The 18,352-nt window shown below is 39.1% G+C and overlaps 1 protein-coding gene across 1 annotated transcript; it reads left to right on the top strand.

Moving 5' to 3' along the window:
- The first annotated feature begins 5,095 nt into the window (after positions 1–5,095).
- LOC149841848 (hydroxyproline-rich glycoprotein family protein) lies at positions 5,096–16,628 on the top strand. Its single transcript, XM_090001187.1, has 6 exons — positions 5,096–5,533; positions 6,528–6,642; positions 12,120–12,593; positions 12,775–13,297; positions 15,839–15,879; positions 16,194–16,628. The coding sequence occupies exons 1-6, from the start codon at positions 5,202–5,204 to the stop codon at positions 16,230–16,232; spliced, it is 1,524 nt and encodes a 507-aa protein (XP_089857313.1). The 5' UTR covers positions 5,096–5,201; the 3' UTR covers positions 16,233–16,628.
- The last annotated feature ends 1,724 nt before the right edge of the window (positions 16,629–18,352 follow it).

Genomic DNA, 18,352 nt, shown 5'->3' with positions numbered 1-18,352 from the left:
CGACACTTAGATGGATATATGTGTGTTATTTTTTACAGTTAAATGCTTGCCCTAGCAACATTTTTTAAAGGCAAGCTCAGGTTAGGCATACCTAAGTTATCATTCAACGTACCAATGTGGTTTTGAACCTGCAACCTCCCCAACGACAAGGAGACGTGCACTGACGACTACTACCAACCATGCGGAGCCCCTGGTGTCGAAGGTACTGCCTTTGTTAAAATGTGAGTTAATTTTTTTTTTAAATACGTGTAATTTAAAGGCATACCATCAAAACCAAAGGTTGTAAATATCCTGTCGTGCTCAAAATAAGATATGTATCATAGAAAATTATAACTTTTATAAAAATAAAATATTTTAAAAAAATAAAATTTAAAAATTCATAACATTCAAAACAATGATAAAATGCACAAAATATAACCACAAAATCAGTTTTCACTCATTACTCGAGTACCACATTGTCATACCGGATCGTTTGATATCATCTTTCAACAAAAAAACTTGATAAAAAGTAAAAAATAAGTTTTTTTTTACTTTAATTCATTTTCTTAAATAAAAAGTAATGAAAATGCAGTCATATCTCTTGCATAAGGATCGACCCCCAAATAGGGATGGCAGTGGACCGGGGGAAAGCGGGCCCCGCCTCGCCTCGCCCCGTTTGGACTGGGGATGAAGGGTATGAAACGGGGATGGAGGCAGGGACGAAGGTTAAAATCCATCCCCGTCCGGTGGTGGAGGCAGGGATGGACGTGCACTTTTCCCCGCCCTGTCCCGGCCACGATCCCTGCCTCATCCCCGTTTGAACCGGGGATGGAGGGATGAAGGCGGGGATGGAGGATAAAATCCATTCCCCGCCGGGGATGGAGGATAAAATCTTGAGGCGGGGCGGGGGTGGAGACCTTGTCCCCCGCCCCACTGCCATCCCTACCCCCAAATCGCTTTCACAGCTCTTAGGGTGAGAATATATCTCTAATGACCTCTAACATAAATAAAAGAGTCAGTTTTCAAGAGATCTTTAAAACCCAAAAATAAAAAATTACTATTCAAGTCTTTTTAAAGTGTATGGTACACAAGACTATCGGATACATATTGTGTCATTTTTCTAAAAAATAATGATCTGTATCATAGTGTATACAATACTTATACGATATAATACGGACAATATTTGTCAAAACTGCCTATGATGTCATCCATTTGACGAACCTCTGCCAAAACACCATCTACAACCTTTAGTTTCAGCAGTTTATCTAAATGCTGAACACGTTTGCAACTGCCACAGGTCTTTCTATGCATGGAAGTATGCAAAATGGACAAGGCAATACGTTTTTGGCTGGTCTAACTAAGGTGGCCAACCGATGGGATGTGGGGCGGATCATCACAAATCTGACTTTGGATCTGAAACCAGATCAGAGCATGATCTAGTGAGGTAGGGTTGAATTTGTATTCAAAACATTAGAAGGCAATACTGGATCTCGCATAAAAAGGTTAAAAAACAAGTGTTTTACATGTGAAAAACACAATTGGATAGGATTGTCCAAATTAGATCGGAATAAAATACTGATGTGAATCCCAAAACAATCCATTTTAGCAAAACTGAATACAATCCTACTTTAAGGATTTAGATCCAAAATTAACATGGCGGAATTGGATCATATATCTGAATATATCCAATCTGTTTGCAATCGTGGGTCTAAAATTAGCCACGTCACCACACTTGCTACAGTTGGACCTTGTCTGGTCAGACTTGATGGCTTTGTAGAAAAGTTCGAGTACCCGGGTTATATCCTAGCTTGGTCCCGAATCCACGTATCTTTGGGTTAAGCAGATCCATTGAAAAACAAATCCGTGGCGGCCTCCTTTCATCCTTCCTTACATAAAGGGCACGTTTGGAAGAGAGAAAAACTTTCATAGGGAAAAAAGTTTTACTTATGAGAGTTTTTGATATGAGAAGTTTTTCAAAAGAAAGTTTTTCACTTGTTTGTATAGCATGAGAAAAACATAGTGGAAAAACGTGAATATGAGAGAGGATGAAGAGGGTGGTAGTGAGATGGATGGTGGTGAGATGGGTGGTGGGTAGTATAAAAATAAAATTTCTCTTGATATGAAACATTCTTCCACTCTCCACTCTCTTTTGGAAGGATCGGAAAATCCGTATGGGTTTTCAATTTTGCATCACTTTTCTTACATCTTTCTCTCTTCGAAACATGCCTCACAAGCCAACCCCAATCTCGCCCTTTCTAGTTTTTACTGTGTAACAAGTGGCTATCAAACTACCCTAACTCAGCCCAGATCCGGTAAGGCTTGGCCAAACTGGGCCATGATCTTGACCGTTAATACATGGCAGAGTCGTGGAGTGTAGGCTCAGCTCTCATCGAACCTGGGTTCTCGACACTATTCTATCCAAGTATTTTATATGTATTTTTTGAAATGAATATATGTTTGTTGTTCAAATTATATGAAAAACTGAAATATGTAAACTAGTAAAATATATAAAATGGTATGAACCGAGATTTGCAAAGTTTTTTTTGCAAAAGTTTTTTTTGCAAATCTAACCTTGCAGATGCATTGGGTGTGGTTCATTTGCTTGGAATCGACTATTGAATCAAAAAAATTGATTTTTTATGCATGCTTGCATATTTATGAAAATTCTGAGCCATTGATTTTCAAGCCTTAAAAGATTCATCTTATATATCGTAACATGATAATCCAAGAGTCTGTTTTTATAAAACCATGCATCTAAATCACATCCATATAGTAAAATAAAAAATAAAAATAAAAAACCTATAAAAATCTCGGTTTATACCAACAACAAACAACAACAACTACGCCTTCATCCCAAAACAATTGGGGTCAGCGATATGAACCAAAAAAGAAATTCATTTTGGGTCTTCCACATGAATCCTTTTCCTCCAATCATTTCTATCCAATGCCATGTCCTCGGTGAGGTTCAAAGCATTCATATCCTTTCCTATCATCTCCATCCAAGTCTTCCTAGGCCTACCCCGACCTCTTTTAACTAATATATTTTCCCATTTCTCCAACCTTCTAACTGGAGCATCATTAGGCCTTCGCCGAATATGTCCAAACCACCGTAAACGATTCTCTCGCATCTTATTTTCAATGGGTGCAACACTTACCTTCTTACGTATCTCCTCGTTCCGAATCTTATCTTTTATTGTATTTCCACACATCCATCTAAGCATCCGCATCTCAGCTACACTCATTTTTTGAATATGATGTCTCTTGGCAGCCCAACATTCCGTACCATATAGTAAAGCGGGTCTAATAGTCGTCCTATAAAACTTTCCCTTCAACCGCAATGGCATTCTACGATCGCACAGCACTCCCGTTGCACTTTTCCATTTCATCCACCCAACCTTTATCCTATGATTTACATCTCCATCAATTTCTCCATACTTTTGAATAATGGATCCCAAATATTTGAAATAATCATTCACCGGTATTTCTTGCTCACCAAGCTTCACTACACTCCCATCACTACTTCGTTGCTTACTAAACCGACATTCCATATATTCAGTCTTACTCTTACTCAACTTAAAACCTCTAGCTTCCAATGTTTGTCTCCATAATTCTAACTTAGCATTAACCCCAGCTCTAGACTCATCAATCAAAACAATATCATTAGCAAACAACATACATCACGGTACATTTTCTTGAATTGATCTCGTAAGCTCATCCATCACTATCGCAAATAGGAAAGGGCTTAAAGCAGATCCTTGATGTAACCCAACCGTTATCGGAAAATTGGTTGTCACCCCTCTACAAGTGCGGACATTGGTTACTACTCCTTCATACATATCTTTAATTATACTAATGTACTTGAGAGAAACACCTTTCTTCATCATTGTCCACCAGAGAACGTCCCTAGGTACTCTATCGTATGCCTTCTCTAAATCAATAAAAACCATATGCAATTCTCGGTTTATACCAATTTACATATTTGATTGGTTTACATATTTTAATTGCCCCAAATTATATAAGTGAGTTTTCAATTTCTCAATTTGACTTAACCTTAAGCCCAACTCAACCGACAAATGTTAAAATCAGCTTGAATCGATTGAATTAGAATGAATCGTCCCAAAGGCAATTCAAAAGGAGCCTAGTAAATATTTTGATTAATAAAGGAGGAGATTTACATAAATTCGAGCGGTAAAATTCCAACCCACCACCACTTAAATTGATGCTTGATGCCCTGCCCTAATAGGTTCCGTTATTTTAACGGGAAACAATGTGTATCGAAAATGTGTGGGAAACAAGTTTCTCATATAATGGGAAATATATTTCCCATGTGTTTCTCACACTTTTTTCATGTGTTTTCCTTTTGTGGGATACATGTTTCTTGAATTTGGTATTTGTTTTCTTGTTAAACGTTTCTCATCCATTCTCCATATCTCGGTTTGTTTCCATCGCTTTCACATGCACCTGAAAAACCTCATTTTTCGTCTACGTTCTCCTTTCTAGCAACCTTAGTACTCCAAAGCACTTTTTTGGAGTAGGACCAAATCCAACGCATAAGGGTGTCAATGGATCGGGTTTGACTCGGACCCAACCAGTACCAAACCCTATAGGGTCAGGGTTTAGTGATAAATAAGAAGGCCCGATTAGAATTCTTATCAGATTTCAAGGGTCATATTAATATATGAATCTAGGTATGGTTTGTGAAATTTTATACCAGACCCTGACCCGAGTTCCAATTAAGATCCACAAATTTTTGATATAAAAATGATAAAAAATTTATTATTTTACCGGGTTTGGTCGGGTCAGATTCAGGTAATCCTTATAAGATCCAGGTATGATTTCTCTTATGGTGGGTCAGATTAGACTTGAATCCGGACCCGTACCATAATCTCAAATCAGGTTTGGGTCTGATTTCACCGGAGTCCGAACCAAACCTGGCCGGTTGACACCCCTACCAACCCGTCGACGACAGTCGCACCTCACGCTGTCCTCGAGCCATGAAACACGGATAAGGTCCGTGGACTCTGTCTCGGATCAGTATTTACCTAGATCCGAACCATTCAACCCAATACATGATACACCGGCTTCTACTTCGTCCATCAAACGCTACAATCATACAGAGAGCGCTAGGGTTTACGAGAGAGGTTTACAAGGTGGAGGGAGGGAGCGCTCTTCAAATTTGAATCCCTCCTTCCTCCGATCTTTCAGAGAGTGAGAGAGAAGAGATGGCGTTTCCCCTCTTCAGCCCTTCCCCTCAGCAACCCCAACAGCCTCTCTTCCAGTCACCCAGCCCCTTCCAGCAACAGCAACAGCAACAGCAACAGCAACAGCAACAGCAACAGCAGCAGCAGCAGCAGCTACAGTTGTCTCTTCAGAATCAGCAGCAGCAGCAGCAGCAGCAGCAGCAGCTACAGTTTCTTCTTCAGAATCAGCAACAACAGCAACAGCAGCAGCAGCAGACACGTTACCTCTTCACCACGGAGAAGTCACCCGCCACTTACCAGACCAAGTGGTCGGAGCTCCACCCCGATTCCCAGAACCTCCTCCTCAAGATCGAGTACGTTTCGCCCCCTCCCAAACCCCTAACCTTTCTCTTTTTCTTTCATCGCGTTCCTTTCGGGACGTCGCAATCCGGCGATTCATTGTGATAGATTTGCGTCTTTGTTGGAGAAGCGGGGTTTCTTTCTTTTTTGATCTGGAGGGTCGGTGCTTAATATGTTGGACGGAATTGCGATTGAAATCTTTTATTCCAGTGGAAAATTTATTTTCTTTTCTTTTTTCTCTGATTCTTATTTTTGAGCCGCTGTGAGTATGAAATTTAAGGGTTTTCTGTTTATGATCGGAGTGAAAGCAGTTGCTTTATCTAGTTCATGGTGCTGCTTGTTGTACTGCCTCTGTTAGGGGATGATTTTGCGGGCGATTGAGGACTTCTGATAATGGGAACAAGGGATTTGTTTTGTTTATCATTGGATAAGTGGGCGGTTGATGAGAATTGTGAGAATCATTAGCCGGGGAAGGGGTTTCCTGATACAGCATCAGGCTCATAGACAAATGCGGCAATTGAATAAGGTGGATGAGTGGCAATGACGATCCGGTGATGTTAATTAATGTTCTTTGCTTCTATGATGGACTATCAAATTTCGCATGTGGTGCGTTCTCTTTACCGTGATGACATATGAGTATCCAAGAGATAGACTAGACTTCTGGTTAGATAATAGAAGGAAATAACGGCTATTGTGGGTGTTGTGTTTTCCAAATTGTAGGCAATTATGTTGGGAAGTCTCAATTACCCGACTTTAGGATGCTCTAGATCTCACTAAGGGCCTATGATTTTGGTTGGATATCTCGTGCTTCTGTATGTGAGCTGGAGAGAATGTTGTAGCTGGGGAATTCAAAATCTTTTAAGTATTGGACTTTAAGAATGTTTAATTGAATTAACATTTACCAGTTTTCTTGTTTCATTTGCTTTCCTAAGGGATATGGCGATTACCATGTTTTGTTATGCTGCTACGCATTTAGTTCATTTTGCTTACCTAAAGCACAAATTGTAGGGAACGGATATTGGAGTATCGGGATGAAAGTCAAAGATTGGATCAGTGTGCCCGCCTTTTTGACACATCAGTCTCCAATGATGGATTTGAGCTTGATGCTAGTCGCATTGTGCAGGTTGGTACTTTATTTGATCCTGCCTGTTCTTACTTGAAAAGCTTTTGCTATTTTTTCCAGTTCTAGCATCTCTGTCAAGTGTAGGACTACTTAGGCTGGATATCAATGTTTTAATTTTTTTTGTTCTAATCTTCTATTGGTATCATTTGGCTGATGTTGGAATGCAGAAAGCTTTGGTGTAAATTTGTTGTTTTTTATTTGAAGATAACTTTTCATCTTTTGGGTGATGCGAAGCTCTGTGTCACATTGGTAAGTTTTGAGAATCAGAGAATGTCTCTGAAATTATGACCCGTTGACTTTAGATTAACGGCAGTAGCCTGCCTCCTCCCAACTCCTCCACACTGCGCAAGCTTGCACTGCTTTTACTCATTAGGTGATGCAAAGTTATGTATCTTCGAAAATTTCATTATGTCTTTGAGATTGTGAACTGTTTGCTGCTGGTTTACTCTGTCATCCACACCAAATCCCTATACACAAACTTGGAGAAAAAGGGTTTATTTGGGGAGTGGGGATCACTTTTTTTTTTTTTTGCATTTAATGTTTAAAAGGTTATATAAATAAATCCACATTTGGATTGTTCTTCTTGTTGTTAAGGCCAAACTGGTAAACCTATTTAGTAATTGTCAAAAAATTATTATTAGTCAAAAGGCCAATGAAAAACGGAAATTAAGAAAGGAAAATGAGGGCAGTGTTGTCAAGTCATTTTCCATTCTCACTAACATCACCTATCACTGGTGTTTAAATGTAGTGCCTGTGTGGCAAAGCTGGTATACACGAGTCCATTGATCTGATGTGAAACAGTTCTGTTTGTGGGAGGACATTGTTGTCCAATGTCCATGCTTACTTTAACTGACTCTTGCCAAATTCCATATCACATAATTTTCATGTGTCTGTGTGTGTGTGCACTTGCATGATGACACCAGTTTAGCATGAAGGGTCATGTCACTGACGCGTGTGGTGACATAAAAAGGCCCAATACAGATGCTGCTAGACATATTTATTACCATGTCCATGACTTTATTCATCCTTTTCTTATTATCATGACTCTGGACGTTGTTGATATTATTTTTCTTTTTAGGATTTGTGATTTGTGGAACTTTGTTGGTGTCTCTTGTTCTCTTAAGTTTTGAATTTGGATATAATATTTATGATTTGGGAATTTTAGTCTTACTGACTACTATAATTTTTTTACCGCTATCTTTTTGTGTATTACATAACATATGTAATATAAAGAAGTGGGCATATTAACATGCCATGTGTCCTAGTTTTCATAAAGTAGTGGTCCGATGTTTTGCATCTGCGTATTGTATTGATGCCCAAGTTGCATAGATGAAAGGAATGGTAACCCTTTGATAGTGTACATTATGTGGTTGCATAACCAAGGTTGTTAGAAGTGTTGAGGTGAGGCGAAGCATTACGGCCCCAGGAAATGAAGCGTGTGTATTGAGGCATTGAAACATACTTAACAAAACCACTAATGATGTTAAACAAGAAAAACAAGCAAATACGAAATAAAACAAAACATAAGCAAGTAACCGAACATTTTAACATAAATGACATGCAAGAACAAACAAAAAGAGCATGCATGAATCAGACTACCTCAAACTATTTTCTCTAATATGATACACCAACGAAAAAGCAAGGAAATAATTGCACAACCAAACCAAGCATCAAAATAAACGACAGAAACAATACAAGTTTGAGAACAATCAATTTGGTTTTCCACTCTTGAGCTATGATTAAAGATAATTGCTATATGCAGACCTACATAGAAATTAGATACTAAGTTAAGCCAAATACTTCTTCTCATAAGTTGATAAAATTAAGCATAAACATGAAGTTAAACCCAACACTTTGTTTGGAACAAGAATGAAACAGCCAACACACACACACACACACACACAGAGAGAGAGAGAGAGAGAGAGAGAGAGAGAGAGAGAGAGAGAGAGAGAGAGAGAGAGAGAGCCAACATCCCACTGTAAGTGGCTGGTAAAAGCCGGAACAGATACAGTGATTGGGCCTGAGTACTTTGTAAAGTACTCGAGCCACACTAAAACACAGAAAATTGTTGCGTGTTTAGCATTTTTCTGCACAGCAATTTTTTGTACACAAAAAATCGGTACATGCACAATGATTTTCTATGTTTTGTGTGACCCGAATACTTTGTTTACTCGGTCCAGATCACCTAACCATGCCTCGGTAAAAGCTCCTGCCCTCCTATTGAAAGGGTCGAACACTCTCGAAAAAAGAACCACGCCTCTCCTACTGGCCACTAGACATGCTTCCTATGTTAAGGACCATAATGAGAAGAAGAGGAAGAAAAAGGGTCATAGCCAAAAAAGGCATGGATCGCCTCCCCCCTTTCTATCTTTTTTTCACCATTATTCTTATTATTTTTTTGTCTCTTGCTTTTGTACACAGTCAAACTGAAGGGATCAACCCTTCATTTGAGCTTGCAAGTGAGGCGTACGCCTCACTTTCAGGCACAACCTTTAGAGCCAAGCCTACGCCTCATGACCTCAGGCACACGCTTAGTCCTCTGTGCCTTTGTGCTGCGCCTCAAGTCATGAAGCATCACCTCGCCTCTGAAGTGTGCACTTCACACCTCGAGACGTAAGTACTTGACAACTTTGTGCATAACTTGAGCAGCCTAAATAGCTTATCTCTGTCTTGTTTGGGATTCATATGATGAAAATGTGCATATGCAAGTTTTGAACGCCATTTCATGAAGCATACATCTATTTTTCCAATAGTACTTATTGTGTATTACACATTGATGGCTATTGTGCGTTCATTTATTTGTATGGTTAATCGCTAGTAATGGCAGATTAGCATGCCACTGTATGCACTGCCCGTCACACCCCGGGAATTGGTTTCGCCCAACGCATCAGACCAATGATCACCCATGACTCCTGTATCACTGGCTAATATGTAAGTGTTAACCTAAACTCCTCTTTGTTGGGGCTTGACTCCCGAATTGTAGGTGAGCAACCTCAGACACTCTTCCTAAGAACATCCCCTCTTTATGTTATATAATAACCCAAGAAGAAAGGTAGCTCTGAGCACAAAACGACTGAATAATCCCTTTGTCCTGTTCAACGGGCCGGCTATCAGTGGAGAAATCATTCCTTGACTTCTTTTTCAGTCGAGCTTCCTTGTTCCTTAGTGTAGTCTTGGTCCGTAGTGGAAGACTCCGTTCCTTAGCCATTTCTATATCCTAAGCTGATGCAACTCCGGACTGTAGTGTAGTCAACAATGCCATATTTGTCGGAAGGCCATGTTACTGATGCGTGTGTATTGACTTGATGGAACTGTGATCAATGGACACACCAAATATCTATAGAAGGACCTTATAGCAAAGAGATCCCTTGTTTGGATAAGGGAAAGGGTTCACCTCAGACGAAGAAAGGGGGATCATAATTTAGTTCTATATTATGATGTTTTCTTCTTTTTCTCTTTTTGTCCAAATGCTTGCTGAAATTCAAATGTGAACAGTTCATATACTTCATGTGGGATTCATGAACTATGAGATGGTGGCAAGAAGTTGAGGGATGTTTAGATCTCTCTCCTCCTTATTTGACACAACATGTTCACAATTGAGTTGGCTGAAATGGAGACTGAGTAACATCTGTAGCTCATGCCTTTTCTTTTCAATATTTCTCTTATCTCTTTGTTCAAACACTATTCTTTGTAATATGATAAAATAATTTTTTTCTTAGATCGACACTCATTAAAGTCATTCTGGTTTCGTTTTCTTCTTCTAAACTTGTAATGCAATTAATTTTTTGGTCCTCTATCAATTACTATTTTATGATATTGTATGCTATAGTGACAGAATTCACTTATGGGATGCTGACTTCTTTGCACTAGGGTCATCACCAACATAAATTGAATTCGCGAAGCGGTTCATAGATTCAAATCAAGCTAAACATAAAGATACAATGTTAAGCAAATTGTTGATTGATTAGGACCTTCCCTTCTAACGAATTAATTTACTAGGATTGAGTTTTAGTAAATTCAGCTTGTTGATTTAACTTGTTAATGATTCTAAAAATATGTTTTGGAAACATATTCACCGGTATTTTGTATCCACTGGATTGCTGCAAAATTTGTTTGAACTACTGATACATTTACAACTCTTACATCCAATCTTTTTCACCTCTTGGGCCAATAAGTCAGGTGAACAAATCACTTAGGAATGATGTTGAGTTGACCACTCAAAGTCAGTCATGCATCTGAAAATCTTTTTCTAAACCAGCATTAGATATTTGATAGATTGGAGCAGGTTTCTTTATGGTTCTTCTGATAGAGGTCCTGGTTGGAAAAAAAATGTTCTTGCAAAGTTTGTAATGTGTACAGATACTGATTGAACCTATGTAATCAAAAACGGGTTTCTTCTAATCAGTTTCGGAGTTTGATGTGAAATTACTGCAACCCAATCCGAATCCAACTAATATAATGAGTTCCGAAACTCGAGTCTCCCGACCCAAATCCGAATAATGTAATTAATTCTTCTTTTTTAAGTACGAATAGTTTGAATTGCAACGTTCAAAAGGGAACAATTAATAAATGATGTGGCATTGGACACTATTGTTAAAAAAAATTCTACATTGGTGTTATTGCTATCAAGAATATATTGAATGCATGAGGGTAATGTTGTTATTTTTATACATTGAGGGCATTTAATGCACTTTCACGCTGGCAAGGGTATATTTTATCCTACCTCATTAAATGCCTTTCAGGTCTTACCATACATTTTCCAATGTATAACCATTTAACCCATAAAAATCCAATTGGGTTAGTATATAAAACTGGATCTCAGCCTTTAGCAGAAAAATTCATCAGAAACAAATTAACACACATATATAAAAAAACATAATCATTTAGAATTAACCCGCCTCTCTTCATATAAGTTTTAATATATAATAATAAATGACTAAACTGCCCTTGTGCATAGGCAATGGCAACTTAGTCACTGACTAGGTGCCCTAGTCGATGCCTAGTTGGCAAAATTGTTACCTTTTAAGGTACCCACCTAGGAATTGCAATAGGCATTTTACTTACGCCTAGGTCGACTAAGAGGACTAGTCAGTGCTTTTGATTACATAAGATTGAACTGAGAGCTTTTCCAATTCAGCCACTTTTTACCTTATTTATTGTTGGGGTATTGTTCAACTGTTTAGAACCCTAAGCTTAGCTGTGCCATTGCTGCATTTCATTTCTGTATGTGTATGGTTTCATTCCCGGTAAAATCACTGGCTGTGCTTTATAGATTTATGTTCTTCCTGTTAAGTGCATTGCAAAGCTGGTTGTTGCAAGTTTTGAACTTGTTTTCTTTGTTCTTGCTCTATGAAAACATTCTTATCATTTTCTGGTTGGGTTGGTGCACAGCTTTTTCTTTGTTCTACATAAATATATTCTTTTCTCTGCCATCTACTGGTTACTTGGATCTAATGAAATTTGTTTTTCTGTTATAGGAACTTGGAGGGATTAGCACTGCTATGGAAAGAGAAAAAGTTACACTTCACGAGCTAATGAGTGTTGCAAAAAGTATGATAAGAAATGCGGAGGTTGCTGTCCGTTCATTTATGATGCTTCAACCTAGGTTTGTTCATCCTAGTGCTTCAGCCACTTCAAGTGGCACTTCTGCTCAGATTTCAGGGGTTACCATCCTTCCAAATACAGCTTCCCAGCCAAAGCCTACCTCTATCGTGCCTGTTTTGGAGTTTTACAGTGGTTATCCTAAAAGGCCTTCTGCATTTTTGCAACAAACTGTGCTCCGATTTGAAAGGTGTATTGCTGAGTGTTGCCAGTGGATTGAAAAGTTAGAGCATCTGCTTCTTTTGGATACCGATGAGAGAAGGGCTGCCACCTCTGATATGGCATTATTGCATTCTCTGCCGACAGTGATGTCAAATGTGCATGATTTCTTTGTCTACGTGGCTGCCAAGGTAAATAACAAGTTTTGTCAATGTGTGGCATTCTAACCATCACTGATTATGTAGTTAGTTTCTTCTTTTTCTACATTCAGTTATCTCTGTTTTATGCTTTCAGAAATTTCTGACATCCCCATAGTTTCTACATCATGCATCCTTTGTAAACAATTTTATTGCAACTTGCCTGTTTTATCAGGTTGAAACTCTTCATCAGCATATTGAATCTATGAGGACTGCTTATCTTGCTGACCAACGACTCAGAGGTGATGAAAATGATCCATTTCTTGAGGCAGACAGACGGGAAATAGCAAAACGAGAAGCTGCTGCTAGGAGAGTTCATCCAACTTTGCATGTACCCACTCTGTCCCAGCCTTCCACTCAAGCTGCTGGCTTGTTTTCCAGCTCAGGAGCCTCTGCACAGGTTCCTGCCCTTCAGTTACCTGCGGGAACTTCAACTTCATCAAGCAGTGGCTTTTCTATTTTCAGCACTCCATCAATTTCTGCTACTTCTGCGCCCTCTTTTTCATCTTTTTCCTTTTCCACCCGTTCGGCTTCTACACCAACATCTACCATTTTTGGCACGTCTGGCTCTCCTCAGCAAACATCACTCTTTGGAACTCCATCAGCATCCTCTCTCTTTGGAACCCCACAAACACATTCACTATTTGGCTCCACCCCGGCAACTGGAAGCTCTCCATTCTCTGCTACTCCATCCTTTGGTAAGTAATACTGCCTTCTTATTCCATGAGTTTGTCATGCATGACCAAGATTTTCAGTTTCAAAGGTACTTTAGTTCATCATTAAAATTTAACATTCTTTGTATTTCACCTACAATATTGTGTGTGTGTGTGTGTGCACATGATAGTAAGTGAAAGGTGAAAACTACTATGTATGAGTTTTTTATTCTATTTTCTTTTGAGAGCTTGATCTGTATGGACACTCTGCAAAATTGTTGAAATTATTGGTCGTCTTTGAATTGATATAACAATAGATGTTCTCATTCGTAAACAACTTTATGGTTGGAGCTGCTTCATGTGGTTCTGTTTTGTTTGACCTTGAATTGATATAGCCAGTGGTTATCATCCTTGATTGCCAATGAAACCATGCCAAAATCCCTTCAGTTTGGTGTGGGTAGATGCTAGAATATAGGTGTTTGTTTATGAATTTGTTTCATATTATTGATTTATAATCACGTGTCAGGTAGTTTATGCTGCATGACTCTATAACCACTGGTTTTGCCATGTTTGAACACTATTCTTGAATTGGGGTGCCCTAGAGTTTCTTTTCATTGATTTATATGTAGAGGGGATTTAGATCAAGGTTGACTGTACTAATGCTCCAATAACTGTCGGTTTGTTGTAGTGATGAATGTGTTGGAGTCGTAAAAGTGCATTCATTTAGATATTGATTACATATTACCTCTATTTTCTTAAAAATCCATTTTTGTGAGTAAACACTATGATACTTGGGATTCAAGCCACCCTCAAGTGGCAGTTTTATCACATATATAATATATATAACTATAAATATAAAAATAATTATATATATGTATGGATATAAAACACCACCTAATGATGGCACAATTGTAATGAGGATCTAAAATGTTGTAATTTTGCTAACAATAATCAGGGTTATGATATAAATATGTCCTTAATTTGGTGCCCCACAAATTGACAATCATTTGGGGCTGAGAGTCTTCCATGTCTAACATCTCCCCTTTCTTCTTCTCCTTTGTTAAAAATAAGGGCTTTTCTGGGGTATTGAATTTAACTTCAGAGGTTGAGGTGTATATCAGAAAACCAAGGGACGGATATGGAGTATTACTGAAATCTCATGGATACATAACTTCTTAACCTGCCCTTTTAAGCATGACTTTATCATAGTCACAAATCTTGTTCTTGGAATATCCTTGGTAAGGGAAAATCTCAGGGTATTTTAAAAAAATGAGAGAGCGGTAGATTGTTTTGGTTGGAAAAGAGAGAAAGCTAGGTGGGAGGTAAGCATAGAAGGCAGGTATGGGATTTTAGTCTCATCGAAGAGTGTGGAGAGGGAAGGCCCTCCCCCAAGTCTATAAATGGAGAGCCTCCCTCCCTTTTTCTTTTGTCAGGTTTCAAGGTGCCTGCCAGCTCCATCACATGGGGCAGCCAAGCAATATTTAATGCCTTGCCTCTATAAGAGGTGTAGGCATGTGAAAAAAAGACTTCATTTGAAGACGCGTTTTCACTTTTTTTTTTAATACCACAAAAAATACGTGATATATTGAATTCAAATGAAATATTCAAAATATGGCGTTTAATTCGTATATTTCTTGGTTATTGAATTTATCGTGTGTTTTTTGGCCATAAATTCAAAATATCGCCGAGATTTGTTACTATGCTTCTTATCACTCCCTTTAGGAAAGGAATGAGTTAAGAGTGATTAGAGTTAAGAGGATTGGATTCTAGAGAATATGTCATAATCAAATGGATGACTTACAGCTCTCCTCAGCCCTGTCCTTCACACACCTCTCGAACTCTAGTTTTTTCTAGTGAAACTCTTCCATCTGCTACTGTTCGCTGGTAACTGGCTAGCACTAGCCTCATGCTAGTTCTATGTAGGGATGTTTATATTCCCCAGCAGGAATAACAGAAAACACTAATGCATTGTTTCTATTAAAGGAAACCATGAGAGTTGGATTCCAGTAATATGATGGGTGAAATCAAATTTCAGAGTGCTCCATTTTCTTTATTTGGGTTCTGTTATAAAATCTAACTGAAATCCCTGATTTGATTCATTCTTGGATTTCTGTCCAAACCTTATTACATTTCTGTTCTTACATATGGCTTTGGATTTAATCACAAGCTGGATTTACCAGTTCTTTTTTGAAAGGCACAAGCTGGATTTGCCATTTGCTTGGCCTCCTCATGATATCTGTGTCTAATGTGGCCACATTAGTATCCTCGTTTTATTGCTAAACTGGGAGGTTTGGCTGATAGGTAGCAGCTCGTAGAAGACCACTTCCATGTTGAGATAGTTATAGTAGATCTTCCAAAAGTTACCGGTGAGTTACGCCTGGTGCAGTACAATACTGCCTATACTTTTGTTGCAAGTCTAGTCCAATAAATGGGGATACTATCCCGTTCTTTCCTGTAACTGACCAGTCTCACATAGGACATTTCAGTTCCTTGACCATATTTGTTTGAGGCTGCTTTCTTTGAGGTTAATTTGATTTGCGAATGCAATATCTGGACTTCTAATCACCCTTTTTTATGTATTTTCAGGGGCTTTAACTGGCTCTGGTGCAAGTTTTGGAGCAGGCACAGTAAGTTAAACTGCTCAAACTTTTTTTTTGAAAGGCAAGCTGGGGTCAGACAGACCCCTACCAGTTATACAACGATGCCTTTGGGATTTGAACTTGCAACATCCCAACACAAGGTGACGTGCACTAGCTGCTCCTACCAGACAAGTGGAGCCCCTGTGTGTGTGTGGAACTGGATGTCACCCTGAAATGCAAGGTCACGGAACGTAGCTAAGTTTGATCATGAATTTTTGATACCCAGATGTGCCGTGAGTCCTTTCTTCTTTGTGGAGCTTCGTGTGATTAATTATTTTTATTTTGGTTTCACTTGACTGCAGAGAACTTCCAAGGCTAAAAGTAGAACGACACGACGCTAGTCCATTTGCCTACAGCTTTGTGCTGCAGAAGCAAGCCTTCCTGTAGTCTTACCCTGAGAGAGAGAGAGAGAGAGAGAGAGAGAGAGAGAGAGAGAGAGAGCATGTAGTGTGCCTCCATGGTGATTTGCTTCTGCAGCTTCCTCCAATGAGGAATATTGAATCTTGAATGTCCTCTTCCAGAAGTCGGCACTGATTCTTCAACTCTCCTGGTGTCCCTGGCGTTCAGTCCTCAAAAGTCTCATTATCATGCGCTGGGCGTTTGTAAGCTTTGCAAGCCAAATGAGGAATAACCCTTTCCAAGTACTGACTGAGCTTGCTAATCCAGATTAACAGAATGACGTTGTTATGTGTGCATTAAAACTGTGACATTAATCTAAATATATCAGTTCATTCCCAGATCTTGAAGAGACGGTGCTTGTTGGTTTTTTTTCCCCGATGATCGACCATATGAACCATCTTTTGGCTTAAGAACTGTGCTTCAGTGGGGCTGCCTTTCTTCCATGAATGCAGCCTTACCTGCTGACTCATGCAGTTGCCTCGTTCTATTCTGAACGAAACAGTGCTCATGTGTAAGGTGTCTGGTCACTTTGAATCACCCATTTGAAATCCATCTCTTTCTCCTTCATGTATCATACCTTACAATTTTAATTGAGGCTCTCTGGATGTTAGTAGTTTGTGTGAGTAGACCAAGTTATTACTCTCGCTGTTTCTGCCCATGGCGATTCTGGAAACTGGAGGTGCTGGCACTATTTTGAAAGACGGTGTTCTCTCCATCAATCTTTGCCGTGGCTGAAAACTAGCACTAACATGTATTTGGTATGCATGGTCAGATTGATTTTACAGTTTGCTTGAACAAGCAAAAAAACTTCATTCAGCAGTTGCCATTGGACATCAGCTTGGGTGGAAACGGATAGCGTGGCACCATGCTGGAAAAACTAGTGTGTAATATTAAATAATGACGTACATTATATTCGGAATCGCTGCATGGTGGGATGCAGTGACCTGCTTGACAGTCATCCGTCCTGGCATTTGGGTGCAGTGTCTGTCTTGAGAAATGTTGAGATAGATAGTCAGCAGGAGTAGAGCTGCACCTTTAGCACACCGCTGCATTGCGTTGGCAATGTGCGAAAAAGAAGGTACACTTTTTTCATAAGGAATGGGGAAACCACCCTCGGGATCAGAGACCTAGTTGCGCTGGCTATGCTTGCTGTACAGGTGTAAACCCGTGGGGCACCCCTTGCCTCAAGGGAGTCTCCTTGCTTGGGCATGAGCAAGGAACATAATGCCCCTTGCCAGATGAAAGGATGCTCATTTAAGGACTTTTCTGGATGGGAGTGACCATACTTACGACCCACTGTAGCCTACCCACTTTAGCTTCTCAGGTTATGCTGTCATACGTATGGCTTTCTCACTCTTGGTTGATTACGGGTGGGTTTAGTTTTAGTGTTGACAAAAGTAAATGTAAATTCACAAGAGTGAAATGTGAATTCACGTGACTAACATTGAAAAGGTAAAAAAAAAAAAAAAATTGACCCACATTTATAGGCGGTACAATAGTTTCCTATATAAATGTTTATTTAAATTGGTGCCTATATATTCTACAATTGTTCGTATGTACAATCTAGTTGGGATTTGATGATACAAGTTTTGACTCAATCGAGAAAACATATTTTTCTTGAGTCGGGAAACTTTCATGCATTTAGGTCTGTTAATTTTTCAATCATTGAAAAAGCTGCTTTGATGTCAAAATTTGGCGATCCAAATATTAATCCTTACTAAATGGAGTACGTAGATCACACCAATGAGGTCAGATTTATTATAAAAAAAGATTTGTCAAGTCATTTGTACATACAACCGATTGTAACAAAATATATATCCTTTACAATGGTGACTTTATAAGCTATTTTGTCTTTGCTTTAAGAATTCAAAAGAAAGCTGTGGAAGTTTTATCTTTGTGGAATGAGCCTTAAACAAAGGAATTTAGAGTCCAGTGCTCATTCTCATGTTGGTATCTAATCACTTCCAGCCAATTGAATACCAAAACTTGCATCACATGCTTCAATTTACTCTCATCTCTGTAGGCTTGGGGCTGGTTATACACACACACACGACCCAATCCT

The sequence above is a fragment of the Nuphar pumila genome, chromosome 3 (assembly GCF_984573655.1).
Source record: "Nuphar pumila chromosome 3, dmNupPumi1.hap1.1, whole genome shotgun sequence".
In the NCBI taxonomy this organism is placed as follows: domain Eukaryota; kingdom Viridiplantae; phylum Streptophyta; class Magnoliopsida; order Nymphaeales; family Nymphaeaceae; genus Nuphar; species Nuphar pumila.
The sequence above is the reverse complement of the archived record's forward strand: the minus strand, read 5'-3'. Positions and strand labels throughout refer to the sequence as shown.

What these genes read in the sequence shown, in the direction of transcription:
- LOC149841848 (XM_090001187.1), top strand. Translation starts at nt 5,202, where the DNA reads ATGGCGTTTCCCCTCTTCAGCCCTTCCCCTCAGCAACCCCAACAGCCT. An exon ending in ATGCTAGTCGCATTGTGCAG is followed by an intron (nt 6,643 to 12,119) that starts GTTGGTACTTTA and finishes TTTCTGTTATAG; the next exon opens with GAACTTGGAGGGATTAGCAC. An exon ending in TTGTCTACGTGGCTGCCAAG is followed by an intron (nt 12,594 to 12,774) that starts GTAAATAACAAG and finishes CTGTTTTATCAG; the next exon opens with GTTGAAACTCTTCATCAGCA.